At 43.8% G+C, this 22,157-nt stretch overlaps 1 protein-coding gene across 2 annotated transcripts; it reads right to left on the bottom strand.

Moving 5' to 3' along the window:
- Positions 1 to 4,766: 4,766 nt before the first annotated feature.
- On the bottom strand, positions 4,767 to 22,122 carry LOC124041442 (minichromosome maintenance complex binding protein). 2 transcript variants are annotated; one of them, XM_046359023.1, is made up of 16 exons: positions 21,743 to 22,122; positions 21,288 to 21,373; positions 20,993 to 21,133; positions 20,615 to 20,656; positions 20,400 to 20,489; positions 18,448 to 18,577; positions 10,883 to 11,022; positions 10,617 to 10,714; positions 9,959 to 10,131; positions 9,637 to 9,760; positions 9,230 to 9,344; positions 7,561 to 7,726; positions 6,941 to 7,074; positions 6,020 to 6,184; positions 5,693 to 5,781; positions 4,767 to 5,539 (listed from the first exon to the last, which is right to left on the bottom strand). In XM_046359023.1, exons 1-16 carry the CDS (start codon positions 21,798 to 21,800, stop codon positions 5,413 to 5,415), a joined length of 1,878 nt encoding a protein of 625 aa, XP_046214979.1. In that variant the 5' UTR covers positions 21,801 to 22,122; the 3' UTR covers positions 4,767 to 5,412. The 2 variants fall into 2 exon arrangements, with proteins under 2 accessions (XP_046214979.1, XP_046214980.1); XM_046359024.1 differs by lacking the exon at positions 21,743 to 22,122 and adding an exon at positions 21,540 to 21,704.
- Positions 22,123 to 22,157: the final 35 nt, after the last annotated feature.

The raw sequence follows: 22,157 nt of genomic DNA, 5'->3' as shown, positions 1-22,157 counted from the left end.
AAAAAATCAAGAGAAACCCTTGAATGAGTAGGTGTGTCCAAGCTTTTGACTGATACTGTATGTCTCAGTACAGTTTGGCTTTTGATCACATTGATGTTAGAGTAAGATGCACTGCCACTGAACATTTCCGAAGGATAATGAGCGTGTTTACTTGAGAATACCCAATATTCACTTTCAACTGACAAAATAATGTTGGTTTGATTCTGTAAGCATTAGTGGATAGAGAGCACTTAATAAACATTGTACATAAATGAGTGTACCTGATGTCTGAGGGTGCATTAGGTTTATGAAACCCAAAGTCTGTCTCATGTTTGACACTGTACAGTAGCATATAGAATAATGCAAAGTGGCACGTCCAAACCTTATAAAAACACACTTTCCAAATGCTTTATGCACTCCTGAGTCTAAAGCGTGGGCTTTAACAGGAAATGAAAGTGGGAGATTGTGTATAACAGGTATTTATGGCAAATCCACCTTTTTAGAGTTTAGTTTATTCCATCATGTTGCAGCATCATTCGTTCTTGCAGATCTTGGTACTGTATATGAGATCCTTTTCAGGGTAACGCCATCTTTATCTTGGGATATTCCATCACCCGGCTTATGCTTTTAAATGGTGTTGAATACTCATGGACATGAGCTTCGTGTGTGTTTTGTGTGGCTCATGTTTGTGTAATAATCTTGCATTGTCAGTCCCTTGGGAGACTGGAGATTGTGTAACAATAGATGTGCAGAAAAGCATCCCAGGCACCTGCTGCTGGTATTTTTGTGTGCCCTCTGTAGAAATAGAACTCTAATATCTGTGATGTAAAACTTTTGGAGGGATACAAACTTGCATACATATTGAGTCAATGGAATGGCATTTGACACAGGTACACCGCATTGGCCAGTTAAGCCTAATACTGGACAAAAAAAGTGTTTATGAAGATTATCCATTTGATGTGCTTTTTTAGTCCGAGAAGGCCCTGCAGAAACATTCCTTATATGTAATGATTATGCCATGTATCTAATGATTATGTTATGTGTTTAGTATATGCCATCTGGGGCGGCAGGTAGCCTAGCGGTTAGAACGTTGGGCCAGTAACCGAAAGCTAGATCGAATCTCCGAACTGACAATGTGTAAAAAAAAAATATAAAAAACAGTCGTTCTGCCCCTGAACAAGGCTGTTCTCCGGTAGGACATCATTGTAAATGATAATTTGTTCTTAACTGACTTGCCTAGTTAAATCAAAAATAAATAAATGTGACTGTGTTATTAAAGCTTGTGAACCTCATAATATGGGGTGTTGCTGTGAACACTATGTATGGAAGTCGTACAGAACAGTATCGTAACTCCCAATCAAAGAGGGGTGCTCCAGCAGGTCTTTCCTATTGATCCATGGCCTTTTCCCTGTGGTTTATGGGCCAAACCATAAGATCATCTGGGAACCAGGCAGTGCAGCGCTACTTTCATTTGGTTAGTGTGATCCATTGGAATATGTTACTGATTCTTAACCAGTATTCTCCAACCCTATTCCTGAAGAGCTACCCTCCTGTAGGTTTTCGCTCCAACCCCAGTTGTAATTAACCTGATACAGCTCAACAGCCAATTATTAGTCCGGTGTGTCAGATTAGGGTTGGAGTGAACCTACAGGACGGTATCGCTCTAGGAACAGGGTTGGAGAGCCCTGTTTAAACACTGACGACACCCCCTAAAGCAGGGTTCCCTAAATGGCGGCCAGCGGGTGGTTTTATTTGCCCCCTCCCCAAGTTTTCTGAGCCCCAAAATATATTTTGGTTTGTTTAATAGTCTTTGTTGGATATAAGAAAACACCAGGAAATGAGCTTCAAGTGATTTTAATTTGAGAAATCTGTTCAAGTATTTCCAAGAATAATAGACACGTGATTATAAACAAATGAAAGCAAGGTTTAAAATTATTACATTTTATTCCAATATTATATCGGTTTGGGCTTCTTGCGGTTAATTTGCAATTATGTTTCAGCCCCCTCGACCATCAACTCAAGAAAACAAATCGGCCTGCGGCTGAATCTAGTTGTCGACCCCTGCCCTAAAGGAATTAGGACCAGCCCCTAACTCATTTCAACCTCTATTAAACTCCTCTGGGTGTGGTAGCTTCTACTAGGAGTATCTTCTATTCTTCCTCAGGCAGGAATATCCCAAGATAAATGGTCACCGTCTCCTTTTATAACGTTTGTTTCTGTACTAATCTGTCATTTCATCTGTTCTTCACAGCATTCAGTGGTGTAGCTTGCTCACCCGCAGTATCCAAGAGTCTGTGATGGTTGTACATGTTTCTGTGTAGCCTTTATATAGTGAGTCTGTTGTCTGTCCTGGGAATTGTGGGTGCTGACTCCTCAGTCACCAGACCTGCTGATATTGTCTTGCACTGCCAAAGCTTTAATATGATCCTGTGTAGCTCAGTTGGTAGAGCATGGCGCTTGTAACGCCAGGGTAGTGGGTTCGATCCCCGGGACCACCCATATGTAGAATGTATGCACACATGACTGTAAGTCGCTTTGGATAAAAGCGTCTGCTAAATGGCATATATTATTATTATTATTATTATCACTGCAATGCAATGGGAATATAATAAGGCTTTAAGCAGGGCTAAGGGTTGCATTTGTGATTTTATTGTATTTAGGAATGCATATACTGGACTGGAGCAACTCGGACCTACTGTAAAAATTAAGTTTCTTTAAAGTGTAAACATTCCTTTTGAGATGGGGTTTTGGTGTTGGAATTGGGTATTTTTCTTTGGCTAGAGTTAGCTAGTCTAGGGGTTAGGGTTAAGTTCAGGAGTTAGATTAAAGGGTTAGGGTTAGGCGGAAGGGTTAGCTAACATGCAAAGTAGCAAGTAGTTGCTAATTAGCTACAATGTTAAAGTTGTCTGTGATGAGATTTGAGCTTGCAACTTTTGGGTTGCTAGATGTTGGCGTTATACGCCCACCCATCTACCCACCAACCTCCCTGTTTTTTTTTGCCTTAAGTAACCATCTGTCTTGTGTAACCATACCAAATGTAACACATCATACTAAACTGAGAGTCTTGGATCTACGTACAGAATGGTACTAAACGCTCAATGGTTGACTTCACTTACCAGTGTTTCCAAACCCTGGTCCTCAAGCACCCCCAACAGTACACAGTTTTGTTGTAGCCCTTGACAAACACCCCTCATTCAACTCATTGAGGGCTTGATGATTAGTTGACATGTTGAATCAGGTGTGCTTGTCCGGGGTTACAATAAAAATGTTTACTGTTGGGGTTACTTGAGGACCTGGGTTGGGAAACACTCACTTTTATACCAGACATGCTCCAGTACGGATCCTGCCTAGGTTTGCAACCCTAATCCTGCCCATAGAAAATGTAGTTACATTTGTGAGTGATGACGCAACAATTGCACAACATCTAAGTACATTTTCCTGCACTGTCCCATGTCTGTGGTTGTACTTCCATCTCTTTAAACTGACTTGTCATGTTTTCATGTTGTACTCTTATTGAATATTAAAATATCCTATTTATTCATATTTCTGTTGTCCTTTTCCCTGTTTATGAAAAATATACTGTAGCTAGTCTTGAATTTCAGTAAATTGAAGGTATTAACTATTTTACATAGTCCAACTGTTCTGAATCCGTTTCATGAGTTGAAGCGTGAAAATGTTCACCCAACTGTCATATTACAGTACCAGTCAAAGGTTGACACACCTACTCTTTCAAGGGTTTTTCTTTGACTATTTTCTACATTGTAGTAACCAAAAAAGTGTTACACAAATAAAAATATATATTTGAGATTCTTCAAAGTAGCCACCATTTGCCTTGGCATTTTCTCAACCAGCTTCACCTGGAATAATTTTCCAACATATGCTGAGCACTTGTTGGCTGCTTTTCCTTCCCTCTCATCCCAAACCATCTCAATTGGGTTGAGGTCGGGTGATTGAAAAGGCCAGGTCATCTGATGCAGCACTCCACTCTCCTTAGTCAAATAGCTTACACAGCCTGAAGGTGTGTTGGGTCATTGTCCTGTTGAAAAACAAATGACAGCATCCCATCTGGTTTGCGCTTAGTGAGACTGTGGTAACCATGCTGGTTAAGTGTGCTTTGAATTCTAAATAAATCAGTGTCACCAGCAAAGCACCCCCTCCATGCTTCAGGGTGGGAACCACACATGCCGAGATCAGCCGTTCACCTACACTGCATCTCAGACACGGCGGTTAGAACCAAAAATCTCATTTGGACTGATTTCTACCGGTCTATTGCTTGTATTTCTTGGCCCAAACAAGTTTCTTATTGGTGTTCTTTAGTAGTGGTGGTTTCTTGGCGTCAATTTGACCATGAAGGCCTGATTTAGTCTCCTCTGAACAGTTGATGTTGAGGTGAGTCCGTTAACATTTATTTGGGCTGCAATTTCTGTAGCTGGTAACTAATAAACTTATCCTCTGCATCAGAGGTAACTATGGGTTTTCATTTCCTGTGGCAGTCCTCATGAGACAGTAATCATAGCACTTGGTTTTTGCAACTGCACTTGAAACATTCAAAGTTCTTAATTTTCCAGATTACTACCTCATGAAGCTGGTTGAGAGAATGACAAGTGTGCAAAGCTGTTAAGACAAAGGGTGTCTCCTTAGAATCTCAATATTTAGATTTGTTTTACACTTTTGGTTACATAATTCAATGTTTTGATGTCTTCACTATTCTACAATGGAGAAAAGTTTTTTTTTAAAGAAATCCCTCAAGTACCATAGGTGTGTCCCTAACAATAATTAGCCCAAAATAAAATGGCAAGCTATCCATATTTTAATGAGTCAAACAATCATTCACAAACTGATCCCATAAAGCAAGAATTACATTTTGGGGAAGGTCATTCAGCAAATCATGATCAATGCATTGACTCCTGAGAACTTTCAGGCATAAAATGGGGAGAATAAAATCTCAAAATGCCCTATTTACACATACTTTCAGTACCAGATCCAACATGTTCAACTAAAACCTACAACATTTGGTCTAGAGTAAGGGGAGGAAAGTCAACATTGGCTTAGCATATTCTGCGTTAGTTCAAATTTACCTGGATTGAATCCCAAACGTAAACAGTACTTCAATGGAGTTCAAGGCAGTAACATACAAAGCACTGAAAACATCCCACAGTAACAATTAGTCCTGTCATTTCTTTTGCCAGGATTTTAAAATGTTCTTAAATTGCAAATATGACAACTGATAAAAAGCTTAACCTGATCTCCCAACACTGAAGCAAAAAAAGCTAAATTACAATCCCAATGCTATGCAAAAAGAACAAACTTTTGTACATAAGTTTTATTAAGTTGAACTTTTCAAAAAAGAAATTGCTCTTCTGGTATCAAAATGAAAAATGTTCCACATAACATTTTTTAAACTTTTATATCCACACCGGATGGGGTGTTTGATTAAGGCTCGTTGCCATTGAGACTCTTCTGTTGTTCGGTCCTGCTCCTGCGATGCATGTCTATGTGCTTGGCTCTCATCCATCCATCTCGGGAAAGGGTGGTCTGCCCCAAACTTAAGGAGAGCAACCTGGGGACAAACGTTATGCCGATTTAGCTACAGAAAATGATTGCTTAACTTGAGGAGCATGTCATGCTGAATTAAGACGTCAGGACAAGCATGGCTGAATAACTTCCCACGTACCTTGCAACGACAAGCATGGCTGAATAACTTCCCACGTACCTTGCAACAACAAGCATCCTATGCAGGTCCTCTGCGGTGACGCTCTGGGGGTCATCTTTGCGCATGTCAACAAAGTCATCCTCAACTGCCTGTGGAAAACAGTAACAAGACAACTGATTAAGATTTAACAAAAATTAGAAACAAATCAGGCTCATTTCTATAGAAAATAGAGTGAGTGGTCAGAGTAACCACAGGTCTTGTAAACCTGATACCACAACATAAAACAAAACACCTTGACTGAGCTTAACTATTCAATATTGCATTCAGCACAGAAGCTGGGTTCATAACAAAGGTTTGGAAATCTGAAAAATCAAAAGTAGCATTCACCTTGGTGACCTCATCCGAGATGCTGTAGTCGAGGGTACGGGCCAGACTCAGGTACACACGGAACTTGTTAATCTGTGACGTGAACTGTGCCATGTGGATGGTAGTGAGATACTCCTCCATGTCGGGTGGGGTCACTTGGGGCTGTAGGGGCACCTGGCAGTCTGACTGTGGAATGGGAGCAGAGATTCTATGATAAACACATCACACGGGGGGGAAGAAACGGCCCGAGAAAGATTCAGACCGTCCGGTCAGTGTGGCAAATATGTTGACAAGTTATTTGCGGGAAGTCCTCAAGTCGAGGGCTTGATTTCAAACCTCTGGTGCTGGTGAGCACTGGTTCACTTAAACCTGAGTTGGGTGTGTGTATATAGAACTTCAGCAGCTCATTTCACATTCGCAACACGGGACTAATCATCGACAAGGAAGATGAACTTGTGACCATCTGCTCCCACAGTTGTTTATGACACATTCACCCTGCCCTTCACTGTGGCGTGGCCTGATAGACGGCCCAATCCCGACGCCTCTGACCAGGATTGTCCCGGTGGCACAGCTGCAGCCATAGCAACTCCATTCCACCAAACACACAGAAATAGCACACAGCGCATTCCTTTGGCCGTTTGCAACACAGTGAGGCCAAGTTCTAAAGCCAGACCACGGCGCTGCTAGGGGGCTGGGGGGAGACCAATGGGCAGCGAGAAGGGGGCAGCATGATGGCACTGGTTGGAAACAACCCCATGGCATTTGACACGTGTCAGTCTCCTGACATCCTGGCTGAAACCTAACCCCTGCACGCACGTGGACACACACACACACACACACACACACACACACACACACACACACACACACACACACACACACACACGCCCTCTGGTGTGTGGGCCTTGCCTCCTCAGACCCTCTTTTTTTTTTGGTACTCACCGGCAGCAGCGATCGGCCCTCTGATGTGACGAGCACATTAATATTGCAGGGGAATTCCATCTGGTGGTAGCTGAAGTCATAATCAACCTTCTGCCAAGAGATCAGGTTCCCCAGGGCAGTGATGTTCCGCACACCTACAGCACACACGGATATCTATGGACATCTCGCCACGGCACAAAAGCTATTTCCAACAGATTTACATGACATTGCACTACCGCAATTGGTCAACCAAACAAATTCACTAATATACCCCGGATTTCGCACACAACAGCTGGAGGCACTCCCTATACATGCTGCGCGCTCGTCTTAAAAATGTGCTCCCAGTCGCCGTAGTTATTTCGCGCTGCCCAGGAACAACCCCTTGTCCCTGCCACCTATCCCCACTTGCGGAGATCTGAGGGGATACGACAGGTACAAGCAATGTGGAAAATTCCATCTAGCCTATCAGAGGGCAAGGTGGAGCAATCGCCACATTATGAACACCTATCAAATCCTCTCAGATCTACACAAGTGTCCGAGCTTAAAAGTTGTTTCTGGGCAGGGCCTCAGTTTCTTGCCCTAGTGGCTCAGGGACAAAGCCCTAGTTGCGGCCAGTAGTTCACAGTGCCCCCTCCTTTTACCTGAGCTGTCCAGTTGACCCTGCTCCAGCTGCGTCTCATCAAGGAAGAGGGATGTGTTCCTGGCCAGCTGCAAGGCTCCACTCACCAGCCGGTTGGCCACATAGTCCTTCTTAGGCACCAGACGCATGGTGTTCATTGTGTGGAGGCTCATACTGAGACGGTATGACTACCGGGGAGAAGAAAAACAGTAACCAAAGTTACTTTAACGTACATCGATAAACTGTCTGCCGGTTCAAGTCTTGTAATGTATGTTGTGCGATAGGTTATATTCATGCAATGTACACTACATGACCAAAGGTATGTAGACTGTTTGTCAAACATCAGATGTCGAGCAATTAGGCCTGGCTCGCAGTCGGCGGTCCAATTCATCCCAAAGGTGTTCAATGGAGTTGAGGTCAAGGCTGTGTGCAGGCCAGTCAAGTTTTTCCACACCCATCTCAACAAACCAGTTCTGTATGGACCTCGCTTTGTGCATGGGGGCATTGTCATGCTGAAACAGGAAAGGGCCTTCCCCAAACTGTTGCCAGAAAGTTGGAAGCACAGAATCGTCTAGAATGTCATTGTACGCTGTAGCGTTAAGATTTTCCTTCACTGGAACTAAATGGGCCTTGCCCTAGACTATCATTGGTCTTGAGACTGGTGTTTTACGGGTACCATTTAATGAAGCTGCCAGTTGAGGATATGTGAGGTGTCTGTTTCTCAAACTATCTATTCTGGTTAGAGCCCGTTTGTGCTGTTCTGTGAAGGGAGTAGTACACAGCGTTGTATGAGATCTTCAGTTTCTTGGCAATTTCACACATGGAATAGCCTCCATTTCTCAAAACAAGAATAGACTGACGAGTTTCAGAAGAAAGGTCTTTGTTTCTGGCCATTTTGAGCCTGTAATCGAACCCACAAATTATAATGCTCCAGATACTCAACTAGTCTAAAGGCCAGTTTTATTGCTTCTTTAATCAGAACAACAGTTTTCAGCTGTGCTAACTTAAATTGCAAAAGGGTTTTCTAATGATAAACTTGGATTAGCTAACACAACGTGCCATTGGCACACAAGGAGTGATGGTTGCTGATAATGGGCCTCTACGCCTATGTAGATAGAAATAAATAAAAACATTTAATCAGCTGTTTCCAGCTACAATAGACATTTACAACATTAACAATGTCTACACTCTATTTCTGATCAATGTGATGTTATTTTAAAATGGGGGGGGGGGGGGGGGGGGGGGGGGGGTTCTCTTTCATAAACAAGGACATTTCTACGTGACCCCCCAAACTAGTGAACGGAAGTGTATGTTTGCAAGCAAATTTCTCTCTGGGATATGTATACATTCAAACTGTCAAACTCCAAAGCCACTCCCCTCAGATTTGGAACAACCCTCAAAGCCCATGGATCCCTAATTGTCATCCTAGAGTTCTACAAAGTGTGACTTCTTTCACTATTGCCAGACTCTATTCTAATACTTACCTTACGTGGAAGGATAAATTCATTTAGTCATGACAAATGAAGAAACTGTACTGCCATACTTCTGTCTGTAGTTGCGTGTCAGTGTTCTACTCAACTTTTAATCTCAATTAGTAGTGGCACCCAAAACATGCTGCGACATCTCAATTCAAAACCTCACAGTCAAACCAGTTGATTTAACGGGGGCCACGATAAAGAATATTAACTCACACAAGGTACCAGCTGTTGGACGATCTGATAGAGTCGCTCTGTGTAGGAGTTGAGCGGGCAGCCACTCAGATTCAGGGTGAATTTACCCAAAGGCAGGACATCCCGCCTGGTATACCTGTGAATACAGAGACTCACACAATCACTATCAGGAACCACCTTGAGGAGCTTGTTACAATAAAGAGTAGCGGTGGTGCTTACTATGCACTACAGATAAGAGTCATAAATAGAGAAATGAAAATAGACATCGTATATCTCTGGCACGGTTTCACCGGACCCAGATTAAGCCTCGTCCTGGGTTAAAAAAAATAATTCTCAAATGGAGATGTCCACTAAATTGTTTTAGGCCAGGAGTAAGCTCACGCTGGGTTTTGGGAAACCATCCCTTTGTGTATGGAGGGCACACGCACACGTTAGAGATGAGGTGCAGTAAGAGGTACTCGGCAGCCAGTCCGTCTCCCAGAAGAACATGGGTGAGGTAAGCGAGCAGCTCTGTCCTCACCGATGCCATCTCAACCAGGAATGAGGATACAACTGAGAAGGGGGAGACACAAAAGTTTAAAACAGACAAGGAACCCTATAATTAGATTTGTTTTTGTTTTTAAAGCATACAAAATCAGGTCCAAATTCATTTTTTTTGTTGCATAAATCATTAATTGATGTCAGTGGGAGAAATGCATCGCCCCTCAGTAAAGACGAGTAAATGTATATTGTGATGTGTCCCAGTCTTACAGGCGCTTTGGTCCTCTGTGGGAGCAGAGGGCAGAAGAGGGTTGTTGTGTTGCAGGGGGCGGGCGTACAGCATGTGGAGACGGGGCACCAGTGAAGCAGGGGGGTCATGAGCTCTCTGTTCCTCTGGAGTCTCCATACACTCGGTGGGGTTTAGCAGCAACAACGAGGGGTCTCTGTGTGGATACACAATGCTGTGAGCAATACGGATGCACAAAACACAACTAAAACAAGGGGCCTCCCAGGTGGCGCACTGCATCGCTGTGCCACAAGAGACTCTGGGTTCGAGCCCGGGCTAAACCCTCCCGAACCCGGTCGGGATATCCTTGTCTCATCGCACACTAGCGACTCCTGTGGCGGGCCGGGTGCAGCGCACGCTGACCAGTTTGCTAGGTGCACGGTGTTTCCTCCGACACATTGGTGCAGCTGGCTTCCGGGTAGAATGCGCGCTGTGTTAAGAAGCAGTGCGGCTTGGTTGGGTTGTGTTTCGGAGGACGCATGGCTCTCGACCTCCGTCTATCCCGAGCCCGTACGGGAGTTGTAGCGATGAGACAAGATAGCAACTACTATAGATACCATGAAATTGGGGAGAAAAAGGGGGGTACATTTATATGTATTTTAAAAAATAAAACTAATTTAAAAATAAACTCAAGCGCCTTACTTTTCTTCGCCCAGCACAGTCAGGACTGGGTTGACGGAGAGAATCCCGTAGATCTCCAGTGTGTCGTTCAGTTTGAAGCTGTCCAACCCCTCATAGACCTGTCAACAGAGCACCTGGTGAGTCCGAGTCAAATGGGATCTTTGGAATCACTTGGCTATTCTGACACACAAATAGGCTAGTTACAGAACCCAGGCAAAATATAATATAAATCAACCACTGGACAGGCTGGGCCTGAAAATCACCCAGGATGATTTGGTTTGTTTTACCTTCACTAGACAGGCTGGGCCCCTCTCCCCCGGCAGGGGAAAGTTGAGGTCCAGATGGGAGGAACAGTCTGAGGGGGCAGTTGTCTGGCTGGAGGGGGCTTCGGTCTCCTGCCGCTTGGAGTCTCCATTGCCATGGGGCTCTGTAAATAGAAGAGGAACGGTTGGTATAGTGGTTTCTCAATTAAAAAGTTGTGTTTATGCCGCGACACTGTGGCAGATAGTGGTAAATTGCATCATTCCATCATTGCGCCACACGATCACAGGGGGAGTTAGAACACCGATTATGCTTTTGGTTTCTCTCCCTCGAAAAACACAGAAAGAAAATCGAAGATTACAAACGGGCTTTATTTACCACAGTGTGGAAATACCGATAGCCCCTCTTGATGAAGAGTCCTCCTTTGCTGATGTGAAGAAGAAACTGAAGGAGTCCTGAGAGGATATGGACGGAAAAAGGTTGCCCATATTTTCAAGAGCTGAGCAATTTCATTTGTTTTATTTATTAAAATGTACTTGTTTATTTAGACAATTGAATGTATTTGTTTAGGCTTGGCCTATTTAGTAGGCTATTTTGGGGCCCACTAACTCACTCATTTGTGGCCCTGGATCAAAATAAATAAGACATTCTTTCTGATAGTGTAATAAAACTTAAAGTTAATCTTCTCAATTATTTGAGACATTGTGGTTACAATGAAGAATGTAAACGAAAGAAATCAACTAAATCCTATTCGTGTTTGGGAGCTGTAATTTTCCCGAATGTTATTTAACATGACAAAAACATGACAAAATGATCAACGACATCACACCTGCTCACCTCCATATGCTCGCTCCCAAATTGGTTGATTTCCACTTAAGTATACATTTTTTTTTCTCTCAAGATGATTGACAAGAAAAACATCCTCCAACCCATCGGGTAATCTCACTGCACGCACCTTCATATACCACGTCTTGAAGTGCGCTGACAAGACCGATTAAACAGCACATTTCCATTGTAATACTTCTGACAGACAACTTTGTAACTCCGCCCAATAACTTTTACACTTTATAACATTGCGAGGCGGCATGGATTATTTTAACCTAATGAAAAATGAACCTGGTAAAATATTTTGATTGACTGCCGACCTAAGACCTGTGGGTTTAACCTTCTGAATGACTGATTATACTCAAGGGGGAAAAAGCTGACTTATGGAGTTCCGAGAGTCAATCCATTACCCAACAAATTAACAAATTGATTTAGCCTAAATGCTTTATGTGATTATTATTCAGCTTTTCCTGCATTAATTCATTTGTCTGCATGTCTATTCAACACTTGGCTGAACAGAAACAACGTCTCGATATATATCGTCTTCCACAATGCGGCACACTGACAATTCAAATCGCTTTGAAAAAGAGCCTTCTAATAGAGCGAAAGCTACTAAAAACAAAACTTTCATCACTCTTGATTTCTTCAAATTGCTGTGCAGGGAAAAGACGTCACCCAACGTGCGTGGTCGCAGGCTGGCTTCTCTCTGACACCACAAAATCCATCTGTAGGTGACGCTTTATCCTTAGGAAGCATATAGTGATCTAGTGAAGAGTCGGCTGTTTACTTGCTTCCGAGGCGAGTGTGGCCTCCGACGCAATCGAGGAACTCAACAAGATTCATAAGTATTTTTTTCCACAAAAGCTGGCAAACGCTTATTTGATCTGCAGTTCTGAGCTGGGAACTGTCCCACTCCATGTTAAATAGCACCCACTCATATTTAAACTATATATATATATATATTTATCTGAATCCACATGTCAAGTGTAATTGCGCCATTGTATTTACCCAAGTTCCCTCTCAACTCTGGGACCACCCACCAGCTGATTTTTTTTGCACGATGCAGGACTCAAGCGCAAGAGGAGAGACTGACAGAAATATCCCCACCTCCATTCATTTACAAAGGGTTAATCTAATAGCTCAGCTAGGTGAGAAACGTCCCCCAATTTGTGCTACAGTTTAGGATACAGATCACCGACTGACCTATTTTAATGTGCCAAAAAGGGCCAACTTGAAATGACGTCAAGGCTGAAGTCCTCTAAGGTTCTACATTTCTAACACAATATCACAGACCTGATTTTCCCCTCACAAAAAAATGCATTAACCCCTAAAAAATTCAATTTATTATAACTCACATAATAATTCAAACAAAATGAGCTGTAGTGAGAGAGACGGGGAATGCTGAAGATGATCAGAAATAAATGTGTCTTTAACCATTCTTTATAGTATATTATTTTGAACGAAAGCCACAAATGAGTGACTCGGTCAGAACCTACGCGGAAAAATAGTCCACGGTTCTGAAACCATCTTCAGGGCACAATTGAATTGAAGCCTTTCCCTATATGTTACTTTGTGCACAATAGCGAATTGAGGAGAGCGTAAACACCTCTACCCTCGTTCTTTCTCCTTATTGTTATGACAATTATGATCACTATTATAATAAGCCATGTCTTCATTTTAAACCACCATTGAGCTGTAGGCCTAAGAGCGCATCCTGTTCAGCCTCAACACCATAACTTGCTTAGCGTGACGCATCTCCAGTCATAAGAGTTCCACCTAGTCGACAGATATTTAGGAGACCTCATATGCAGTCCAAACAGTTAAGAGTTCCCAGTAGGTGTATTGATTATAGAAAAAAGGTAGCGAGTCAGTGGTTCCTGCGCCACAGACAGACAATTCCTTTGGAGTTGAACATTTTTTATATGATCAACCCATAAATAATCTCGACCTATACGCAAAAGTATCTCAAGCTTTTGACAAGGATTTTACATGAGGCCTAATTCACACGATATGCCTGAATACTAATAACCACTAGGATAATAAATAAATCACATTTTCCTCTCAATTATTTAATTAACTTATGTTACTTCAAATTATCTATTTGGTGAGCACACAAAAGTGATTTAGAGTTGAACTGGAGCGTCGAGTGTGTTGATATAAACGGTAACATTATCAAAATTCCTCTTTCAGCCGGCAGAATGCTGTAGGATTCAGTGCATTGCCAATCACATCACTCAAAAATATAAGAATTGGGGGCCTCCCGAGTGGTCTACGGCACTGCACCACTACAGATCCTGGTTCGAACCCAGGCTGTGGCGCAGCCGGCAGCGACTGGGAGACCCATTTGGCGGCGCACAATTTGGCCCAGCGTCATCCGGGTTAGGGGAGAATTGGTTAAATAAGGTTATGAATACCAACATATCAGGCAATAATTAAGAGCATGCAGAGTTCACAGCTGGCGATGCCGCAACTGCAGGCCGGGTGTTACGTTACAGCCTTATTCTAAAATGTATTAATCTACACACAATACCACGAGGACAAAGAAAAAACATTTTATTAAATTTTTTTTAAAATGAAATATCACATTTACATAAGTATTCAGACCCTTTACTCAGTAATTTGTTGAAGCACGTTTGGCTGCGATTATAGCATCAAGTCTTCTTGGGTATGACACTACTCTGGAACTCTGTCAGTGACCACTTGGTTCTTGGTCACCTCTCTGACCAAGGCCCTTCTCCCTCGATTGCTCAGTTTGGCCGGGCGGCCAGCTCCAGGAAGACCACGGACGGTTCCAAACTTCATTAAAGAATGATGGAGGCCCGTGTATTCTTCAGGACCTTCAATGCTGCAGACATTTTTTGGTACCCTTCCCCAGATCTGTGCCTCGACGCAATCCTGTCTCGGAGCTCCACGGACAACTCCTTCAACCTCATGGCTTGGTTTTTGCTCTGAAATGCACTGTCAACTGCAATCAAGTTGCAATCAAGGCAATACGCTCGACCTCATCTTTACTAGATGCTGTTCTTCCACTAACCTCATTGCAACTCCCCTCCAAGTCTCCGACCACTACCTTGTATCCTTTTCCCTCTCGCTCTCATCCAACACTTCCCACACTGCCCCTACTCGGATGGTATCACGCCGTCCCAACCTTCGCTCTCTCTCCCCCGCTACTCTCTCCTCTTCCATCCTATCATCTCTTCCCTCTGCTCAAACCTTCTCCAACCTATCTCCTGATTCTGCCTCCTCAACCCTCCTCTCCTCCCTTTCTGCATCCTTTGACTCTCTATGTCCCCTATCTTCCAGGCCGGCTCGGTCCTCCCCTCCCGCTCCGTGGCTTGACGACTCAATGCGAGCTCACAGAACAGGGCTCCGGAAGGCCGAGCGGAAATGGAGGAAAACTCGCCTCCCTGCGGACCTGGCATCCTTTCACTCCCTCCTCTCTACATTTTCCTCCTCTGTCTCTGCTGCTAAAGCCACTTTCTACCACTCTAAATTCCAAGCATCTGCCTCTAACCCTAGGAAGCTCTTTGCCACATTCTCCTCCCTCCTGAATCCTCCTCCCCCTCCCCCCCCTCCTCCCTCTCTGCAGATGACTTCGTCAACCATTTTGAAAAGAAGATCGACGACATCCGATCCTCGTTTGCTAAGTCAAACAACACCGCTGGTTCTGCTCACACTGCCCTACCCTGTGCTCTGACCTCTTTCTCCCCTCTCTCTCCAGATGAAATCTCGCGTCTTGTGACGGCCGGCCGCCCAACAACCTGCCCGCTCGACCCTATCCCCTCCTCTCTTCTCCAGACCATTTCCGGAGACCTTCTCCCTTACCTCACCTCGCTCATCAACTTATCCCTGACCGCTGGCTACGTCCCTTCCGTCTTCAAGAGAGCGAGAGTTGCACCCCTTCTGAAAAAACCTACACTCGATCCCTCCGATGTCAACAACTACAGACCAGTATCCCTTCTTTCTTTTCTCTCCAAAACTCTTGAACGTGCCGTCCTTGGTCAGCTCTCCCGCTATCTCTCTCAGAATGACCTTCTTGATCCAAATCAGTCAGGTTTCAAGACTAGTCATTCAACTGAGACTGCTCTTCTCTGTATCACGGAGGCGCTCCGCACCGCTAAAGCTAACTCTCTCTCCTCTGCTCTCATCCTTCTAGACCTATCGGCTGCCTTCGATACTGTGAACCATCAGATCCTCCTCTCCACCCTCTCCGAGTTGGGCATCTCCGGCGCGGCCCACGCTTGGATTGCGTCCTACCTGACAGGTCGCTCCTACCAGGTGGCGTGGCGAGAATCTGTCTCCTCACCACGCGCTCTCACCACTGGTGTCCCCCAGGGCTCTGTTCTAGGCCCTCTCCTATTCTCGCTATACACCAAGTCACTTGGCTCTGTCATAACCTCACATGGTCTCTCCTATCATTGCTATGCAGACGACACACAATTAATCTTCTCCTTTCCCCCTTCTGATGACCAGGTGGCGAATCGCATCTCTGCATGTCTGGCAGACATATCAGTGTGGATGACGGATCACCACCTCAAGCTGAACTTCGGCAAGACGGAGCTGCTCTTCCTCCCGGGGAAGGACTGCCCGTTCCATGATCTCGCCATCACGGTTGACAACTCCATTGTGTCCTCCTCCCAGAGCGCTAAGAACCTTGGCGTGATCCTGGACAACAAACTGTCGTTCTCAACTAACATCAAGGCGGTGGCCCGTTCCTGTAGGTTCATGCTCTACAACATCCGCAGAGTACGACCCTGCCTCACACAGGAAGCGGCGCAGGTCCTAATCCAGGCACTTGTCATCTCCCGTCTGGATTACTGCAACTCGCTGTTGGCTGGGCTCCCTGCCTGTGCCATTAAACCCCTACAACTCATCCAGAACGCCGCAGCCCGTCTAGTGTTCAACCTTCCCAAGTTCTCTCACGTCACCCCGCTCCTCCGCTCTCTCCACTGGCTTCCAGTTGAAGCTCGCATCCGCTACAAGACCATGGTGCTTGCCTACGGAGCTGTGAGGGGAACGGCACCTCAGTACCTCCAGGCTCTGATCAGGCCCTACACCCAAATAAGGGCACTGCGTTCATCCACCTCTGGCCTGCTCGCCTCCCTACCACTGAGGAAGTACAGTTCCCGCTCAGCTCAGTCAAAACTGTTCGCTGCTCTGGCTCCCCAATGGTGGAACAAACTCCCTCACGACGCCAGGACAGCGGAGTCAATCACCACCTTCCGGAGACACCTGAAACCCCACCTCTTTAAGGAATACCTAGGATAGGATAAAGTAATCCTTCTCACCCCCCCCTTAAAATATTTAGATGCACTATTGTAAAGTGGTTGTTCCACTGGATGTCATAAGGTGAATGCACCAATTTGTAAGTCGCTCTGGATAAGAGCATCTGCTAAATGACTTAAATGTAAATGTAAGTTGTAGAAACATCTCAAGGATGATCAATGGGAACAGGATGCACCTGAGCTCAATTTCGACTCACAGCAAAGGGCCTGAATACTTGTGCAAATAAGGTTACTGTTATTTAAAAAATTGCAAAAATTTCTATAAACATGTTTTCGCTTTGTCATTATGGGGTATTGTGTGAAACTCCCCAAATACAGATGTGCCAAGCTTGTAGCGTCATACCCAAAAAGACTCAAGGATGTAATCGCTGCCAAAGGGGCAGTAAAAGGTCTGTAAAAGGTTTGAATACTTTTATAAAATTTGCAAAAACTTCTAAAAACACGTTTTTGATTTTTCATTATGGGGTATTGTGTGTAGATTGATTTAATCATCAATTTTAGAACAAGGCTGTAACAAGATGTGGAAAAAGTCACGGGGTCTGAATACTTTCTGAATACACTTTGAAAAGTATTCAGTCCCCTTGAATTTCCCCACATTTTGTTACGTTACGCGCTCCATTGCATCAGTCGGTCTTCACTTGTAGCCTGCGTCGAAGCTGCAATGTCTACGAGAAGGACCCGACCACGTGATGGGCATTGGCTAATAAGAATTGAGATACCTGAGAGAAGGAAATGTACTACTGAAAAAAAGTCAGACCATTTGGAACACAACAATAGTACAGGAAAGATTATAAACAGTCATATGCATTCATGACTGCAATTTCAGACAACATGCAGTTCATTTGTTGTTTAATTATTCAAGGCTCCCTACGTTACTTATTTTTTTATAACTAAAACGCTTGAATGAAATTATCAGACCAAAAGACGAGGACACAACAGTTCACCTGACAAGACGAACGCCTGACATTTCTAACTCAATATCAGACCTCATTTGCCCCGACGAAAGTTAAATCAAAGCCCAACCAACAAAACTAACGTATAATAGGTCATGATGTATATACACTGTATATCCAATGGAAAGCATACAGTATTTGTTCACCATTTTCGTTAATAAAAGAAGGATAAAATAGACTAGATGGAGCAGACGTGCTCAAAGATGCCCTCTGGTGTTTCAAATGAGCATTAATGGCAAAGATAACAGCATACTATACTGCGGAATGACGCAACTTTAAAAATGAGGAACCACTGTAGTGCTACTGAAACTGAGTCTTCAACCTGGCTGAATCAGCCAGGGTCATAACCAGCCACGGTCATGCCCACTAGGCATGAAAATAAAAAAATGTTTAAAAAACAGTCCAAACCGGGAGGTACTATCTGAATGCATGTGGGTTTTATTTAAAAAGTTTTGCTACAGTGTGCCCTAACGAACACGTCTCAAACATGCCTCCAAGTAAAGCAGTTCGTAAGGGGTGTGTACCCACCTGTGTGTGGTTCTCTCTGCTTCTGGGGTTGTGTGTCCATGTCATCGTCCTCTTCGTAACTGCGCTTCTGTCTGCTTGGGACATAGGAGGTGGATGGGACAACTCTTGCCTGACTAGAACAGCCATAGCTGTGTGGCAGAGTTAAGAACAACTCCATAGCTTGAGACAGCTATTTAGGCAAACCACTGCACCTACACAAATAGTGAGCAAAATTCTGACTCATTTCAACAAACATGGATAATCACAGAGCATACTGCATAATCATATTCATGGACTCAAAGCCAAATTTGGACCAAAAACTCAGAGGGGGATAAGCCCCTCTTTTGGCAGACAGCCAAATTAATATACAGTGTATTATTCGGAAAGTATTCACACATCTTGACCTGTACCACATTTTGTGAGGTAGTCTTTTTCTAAAATGGATTAAATTGCACCCCCCCTCCCTCCCCTGCTCAATCAATCTATACACAATAACCCATAATGATAAAGCAAAAACAGGTTGTGAAATCTTTTATCACATTTACTTAAGTATTCAGACCCTTTACTCAGTACTTTGTTGAAGCACCTTTGCGATTACAGCAATTACAGCCTTGAGTCTTCTTGGGTACGACACTACAGGCTTGGCACACCTGTATTTGGGGAGTTTCTCCAATTCTTCTCTGCAGATCCTCTCTAGCTCTGTCAGGTTGGATGGGGAGCGTCGCTGCACAGCTATTTTCAGGTCTCTCTAGAGATGATCGATCGTGTTCAAGTCCGGGCTCTGCTTGGCCACTCAAGGACAATCAGAAACTTGTCCCGAAGCCACTAATAAGTCGTCTGTTTTCTTAGCTGTGTGCTTAGGGTTGTTGTCCTGTTGGAAGGTAAAGCTTCACCCCAGTCTGAGGTCCTGAGTGATCTGGAACAGGGTTTTATCAAGGATCTCTCTGTACATCTTTCCCTTGATCCGGACTAGTCTCCCAGTCCCAGCTGCTGAAAAACATCCCCACAGCATGATGCTGCCACCACCATGATTCACCATAGGGATGGTGCCAGGTTTCCTCCAGACGTGACGCTTGCCATTCAGGCCAAAGAGCTCAATCTTGGTTTCATCAGACCAGAGAATCTTGTTTTTCATGGTCTGAGAGTCCTTAAGGTGCCTTTTTAGCAAACACCAAGCAGACTGTCATGTTCCTTTTACTGAGACTGGCCACTCCACCATAAAGGCCTGATTGAAGTGCTGCAGAGATGGTTGTCCTTCTGTAAGGTCCTCCCATCTCCACAGAGGAACTCTGGAGCTCTATCAGAGTGACCATCAGGTTCTTGGTGACCTCCCTGAACAAGTCCCTTCTCCCCTGATTGATCAGTTTGCTCAGGAGGCCAGCTCTTGGAAGAGTCTTGGTGTCTTCAAAATTCTTCCATTTAAGAATGATGGAGGCCACTGTGTTCTTGGGGACCTTCAATGGCGCAGACATTTTTGTTTTGTACCCTTCTTCAGATCTGTGCATCGACACAATCCTGTCTCTGAGCTCTACGGACAATTAATTCGACATCATGGCTTGGTTTTTGCCCTGACATGCACTAACAACTGTGGGACCTTATATAGACAGGTGTGTGTCTTCCAAATCAAGTCCAATCAATTGAATTTACCACAGGTGGATTCCAATCAAGTTGTAGAAACATCTCAAGGATGATCAATGGAAACCGGATGCACCTGAGCTCAATTTTGAGTCTCATAGCAAGTGTATGAATACTGATGTAAATGGGATATTTCTTTTTCTTAATTTTTTGGAAATTTGCAAAAATGTAACTTTTTTTTGCTTTGTAATTCTTGTAGTGTGTGTAGATTGCTGGGGATTTTTTAAATGTTTCAATCCATTTTAGAATAATGCTGTAACGTAACAAAATGTGGTAAAGGTCAAGTGGTCTGAATACTTTCCGAAGGCACTGTATATCACAGCAGAAAGAAAGGATATCTCTTTAGCCCAAGGGCTCTCTCCTGGAATAGGGACACAATAGAAGGTCTGTCTCTCTGCAGTCACAGTGTTTCTGGAGTTCAAATTCACCTGAAGAACACAGGTAATCAAGAGCAGTCATGTGAATTCTAATCTTAAAACAAACTCTACCACTCCTGGGTTTAAACTAAAAATCTACATTGTTGACACCACTTGTGTTAGAGAGATAAGCTTACCCCACATTCTGTGACATCTTTGTACTTCCCACATCTCAACACCTGAGAAATGTCAGACAGACAACAACTAATGACTGGAGGAACAGAACAAGATTGGAAAAATATTTTCCTACTTACCATATAGTTCCACCAATTACAGTAAATTGACTGCACTTTCAACACGTACATAGACTATGAACTATCTACAAAACTAAAACGGGTTGTTTTCACAGGGCTAGGTGAAATGCAGCTCGAACGTCCTATAATTTCTCAGAGTCTCATTAGCAGATTCCCATGCAGGCAAATGTCAACAGATAACACTGACAGCAGGTGTCTGTGAAATATAGTGCATTCTGCAGCTACTGAAGCAAAGGAATGGAAGAGATTAAAAGGCCTTACATTGGCCTTGGTTGAGGGGTCCACAGTCTCATACACTCCCATGTAGAACTCTGGATCAAACATGTCTTGGACCAAACAACGGAATTTCACAAGGCTGTTGGGCTTCAAGTAGTGCAAGGGCACATCATTTAGCGAAGGAACCTGAAATGAAATCAAACAAAAATATGTACAAAGGAAGGGTGTGCTGGATTCTATATTCATTTAAGTGTTTAGTGGGCTGCTAGTTCACAGTGACGAATGTTAGTCAAATGAGAATAAATAGCATTCTTCAGAGACATTTTGAAAATGTCCATACCCAGCTATGAGATTCCTTTTCCTTCAGCTGCCCTTTGAAGTATTCCAACACTTTTGCTTCCCATTCTGGGTTAGAGTTGCTCTGGGCTGCAGGACAACAGAAGCGACAGACAAACCACATCCGCATTATGCATGCTGATCAGCAGAAATTCACAGCGCCACAAACGGGAGACGTAAACATGTGTATTGACCAATCATAAGAAACAACCACCTATTATAACACAGAATAGAAATTCAAATAAATATGAATGACCTCCGAAAACACACGCCACACTTTTAAAGCAGTCCCATGTTAGCTAACATTAGTAAGTTATTCCAGTCTCATCAGTTTGTTGTTCTGGAAAATCAGCTGTTTTCAAACTCGTAACTAGCTAGCTAACTGTGGCTAGCTAGCTAAGTTCCTGAACCAGCATGGTCTCGCTAGCAGCACCTCTTCCACTGCATTTGTCTTCTTACCAAACATCGCTTCGACAACGCCCAATGGCTTGTTTATCCAATCGTGAGACGACGGCATGATTTACCAGTAAATCTTTTTCTGGAAGGCCGATAAAATAAACGACAGAGAATATCAATAGTTATTGCTCAATAACTTTTCTCTCTTTCTCTCTCTCCTGCAGCGCACAGCTCAGTCCGCGTTCACACTGGCGGGAACTTTGCGTCACTAGCCATGAGAACGCAACGCCCTCGTCGTCGATGCTGCATCTTTTTAGGGATATTTTCGACAATATCTGTAATATTATTGTATTTTAAATAATATCCATGTTACTCATGTTGACCGTCGACTGGAGAAGAAAGTCGATCAGAAACTTTGTGTTAAACGTTGTATTGTTTAATTGCAGTAGCTCAGCCACAGCAGTAGATGGCAGCACTG

Source organism: Oncorhynchus gorbuscha, linkage group LG08 (assembly GCF_021184085.1).
Source record: "Oncorhynchus gorbuscha isolate QuinsamMale2020 ecotype Even-year linkage group LG08, OgorEven_v1.0, whole genome shotgun sequence".
In the NCBI taxonomy this organism is placed as follows: domain Eukaryota; kingdom Metazoa; phylum Chordata; class Actinopteri; order Salmoniformes; family Salmonidae; genus Oncorhynchus; species Oncorhynchus gorbuscha.
The sequence above is the reverse complement of the archived record's forward strand: the minus strand, read 5'-3'. Positions and strand labels throughout refer to the sequence as shown.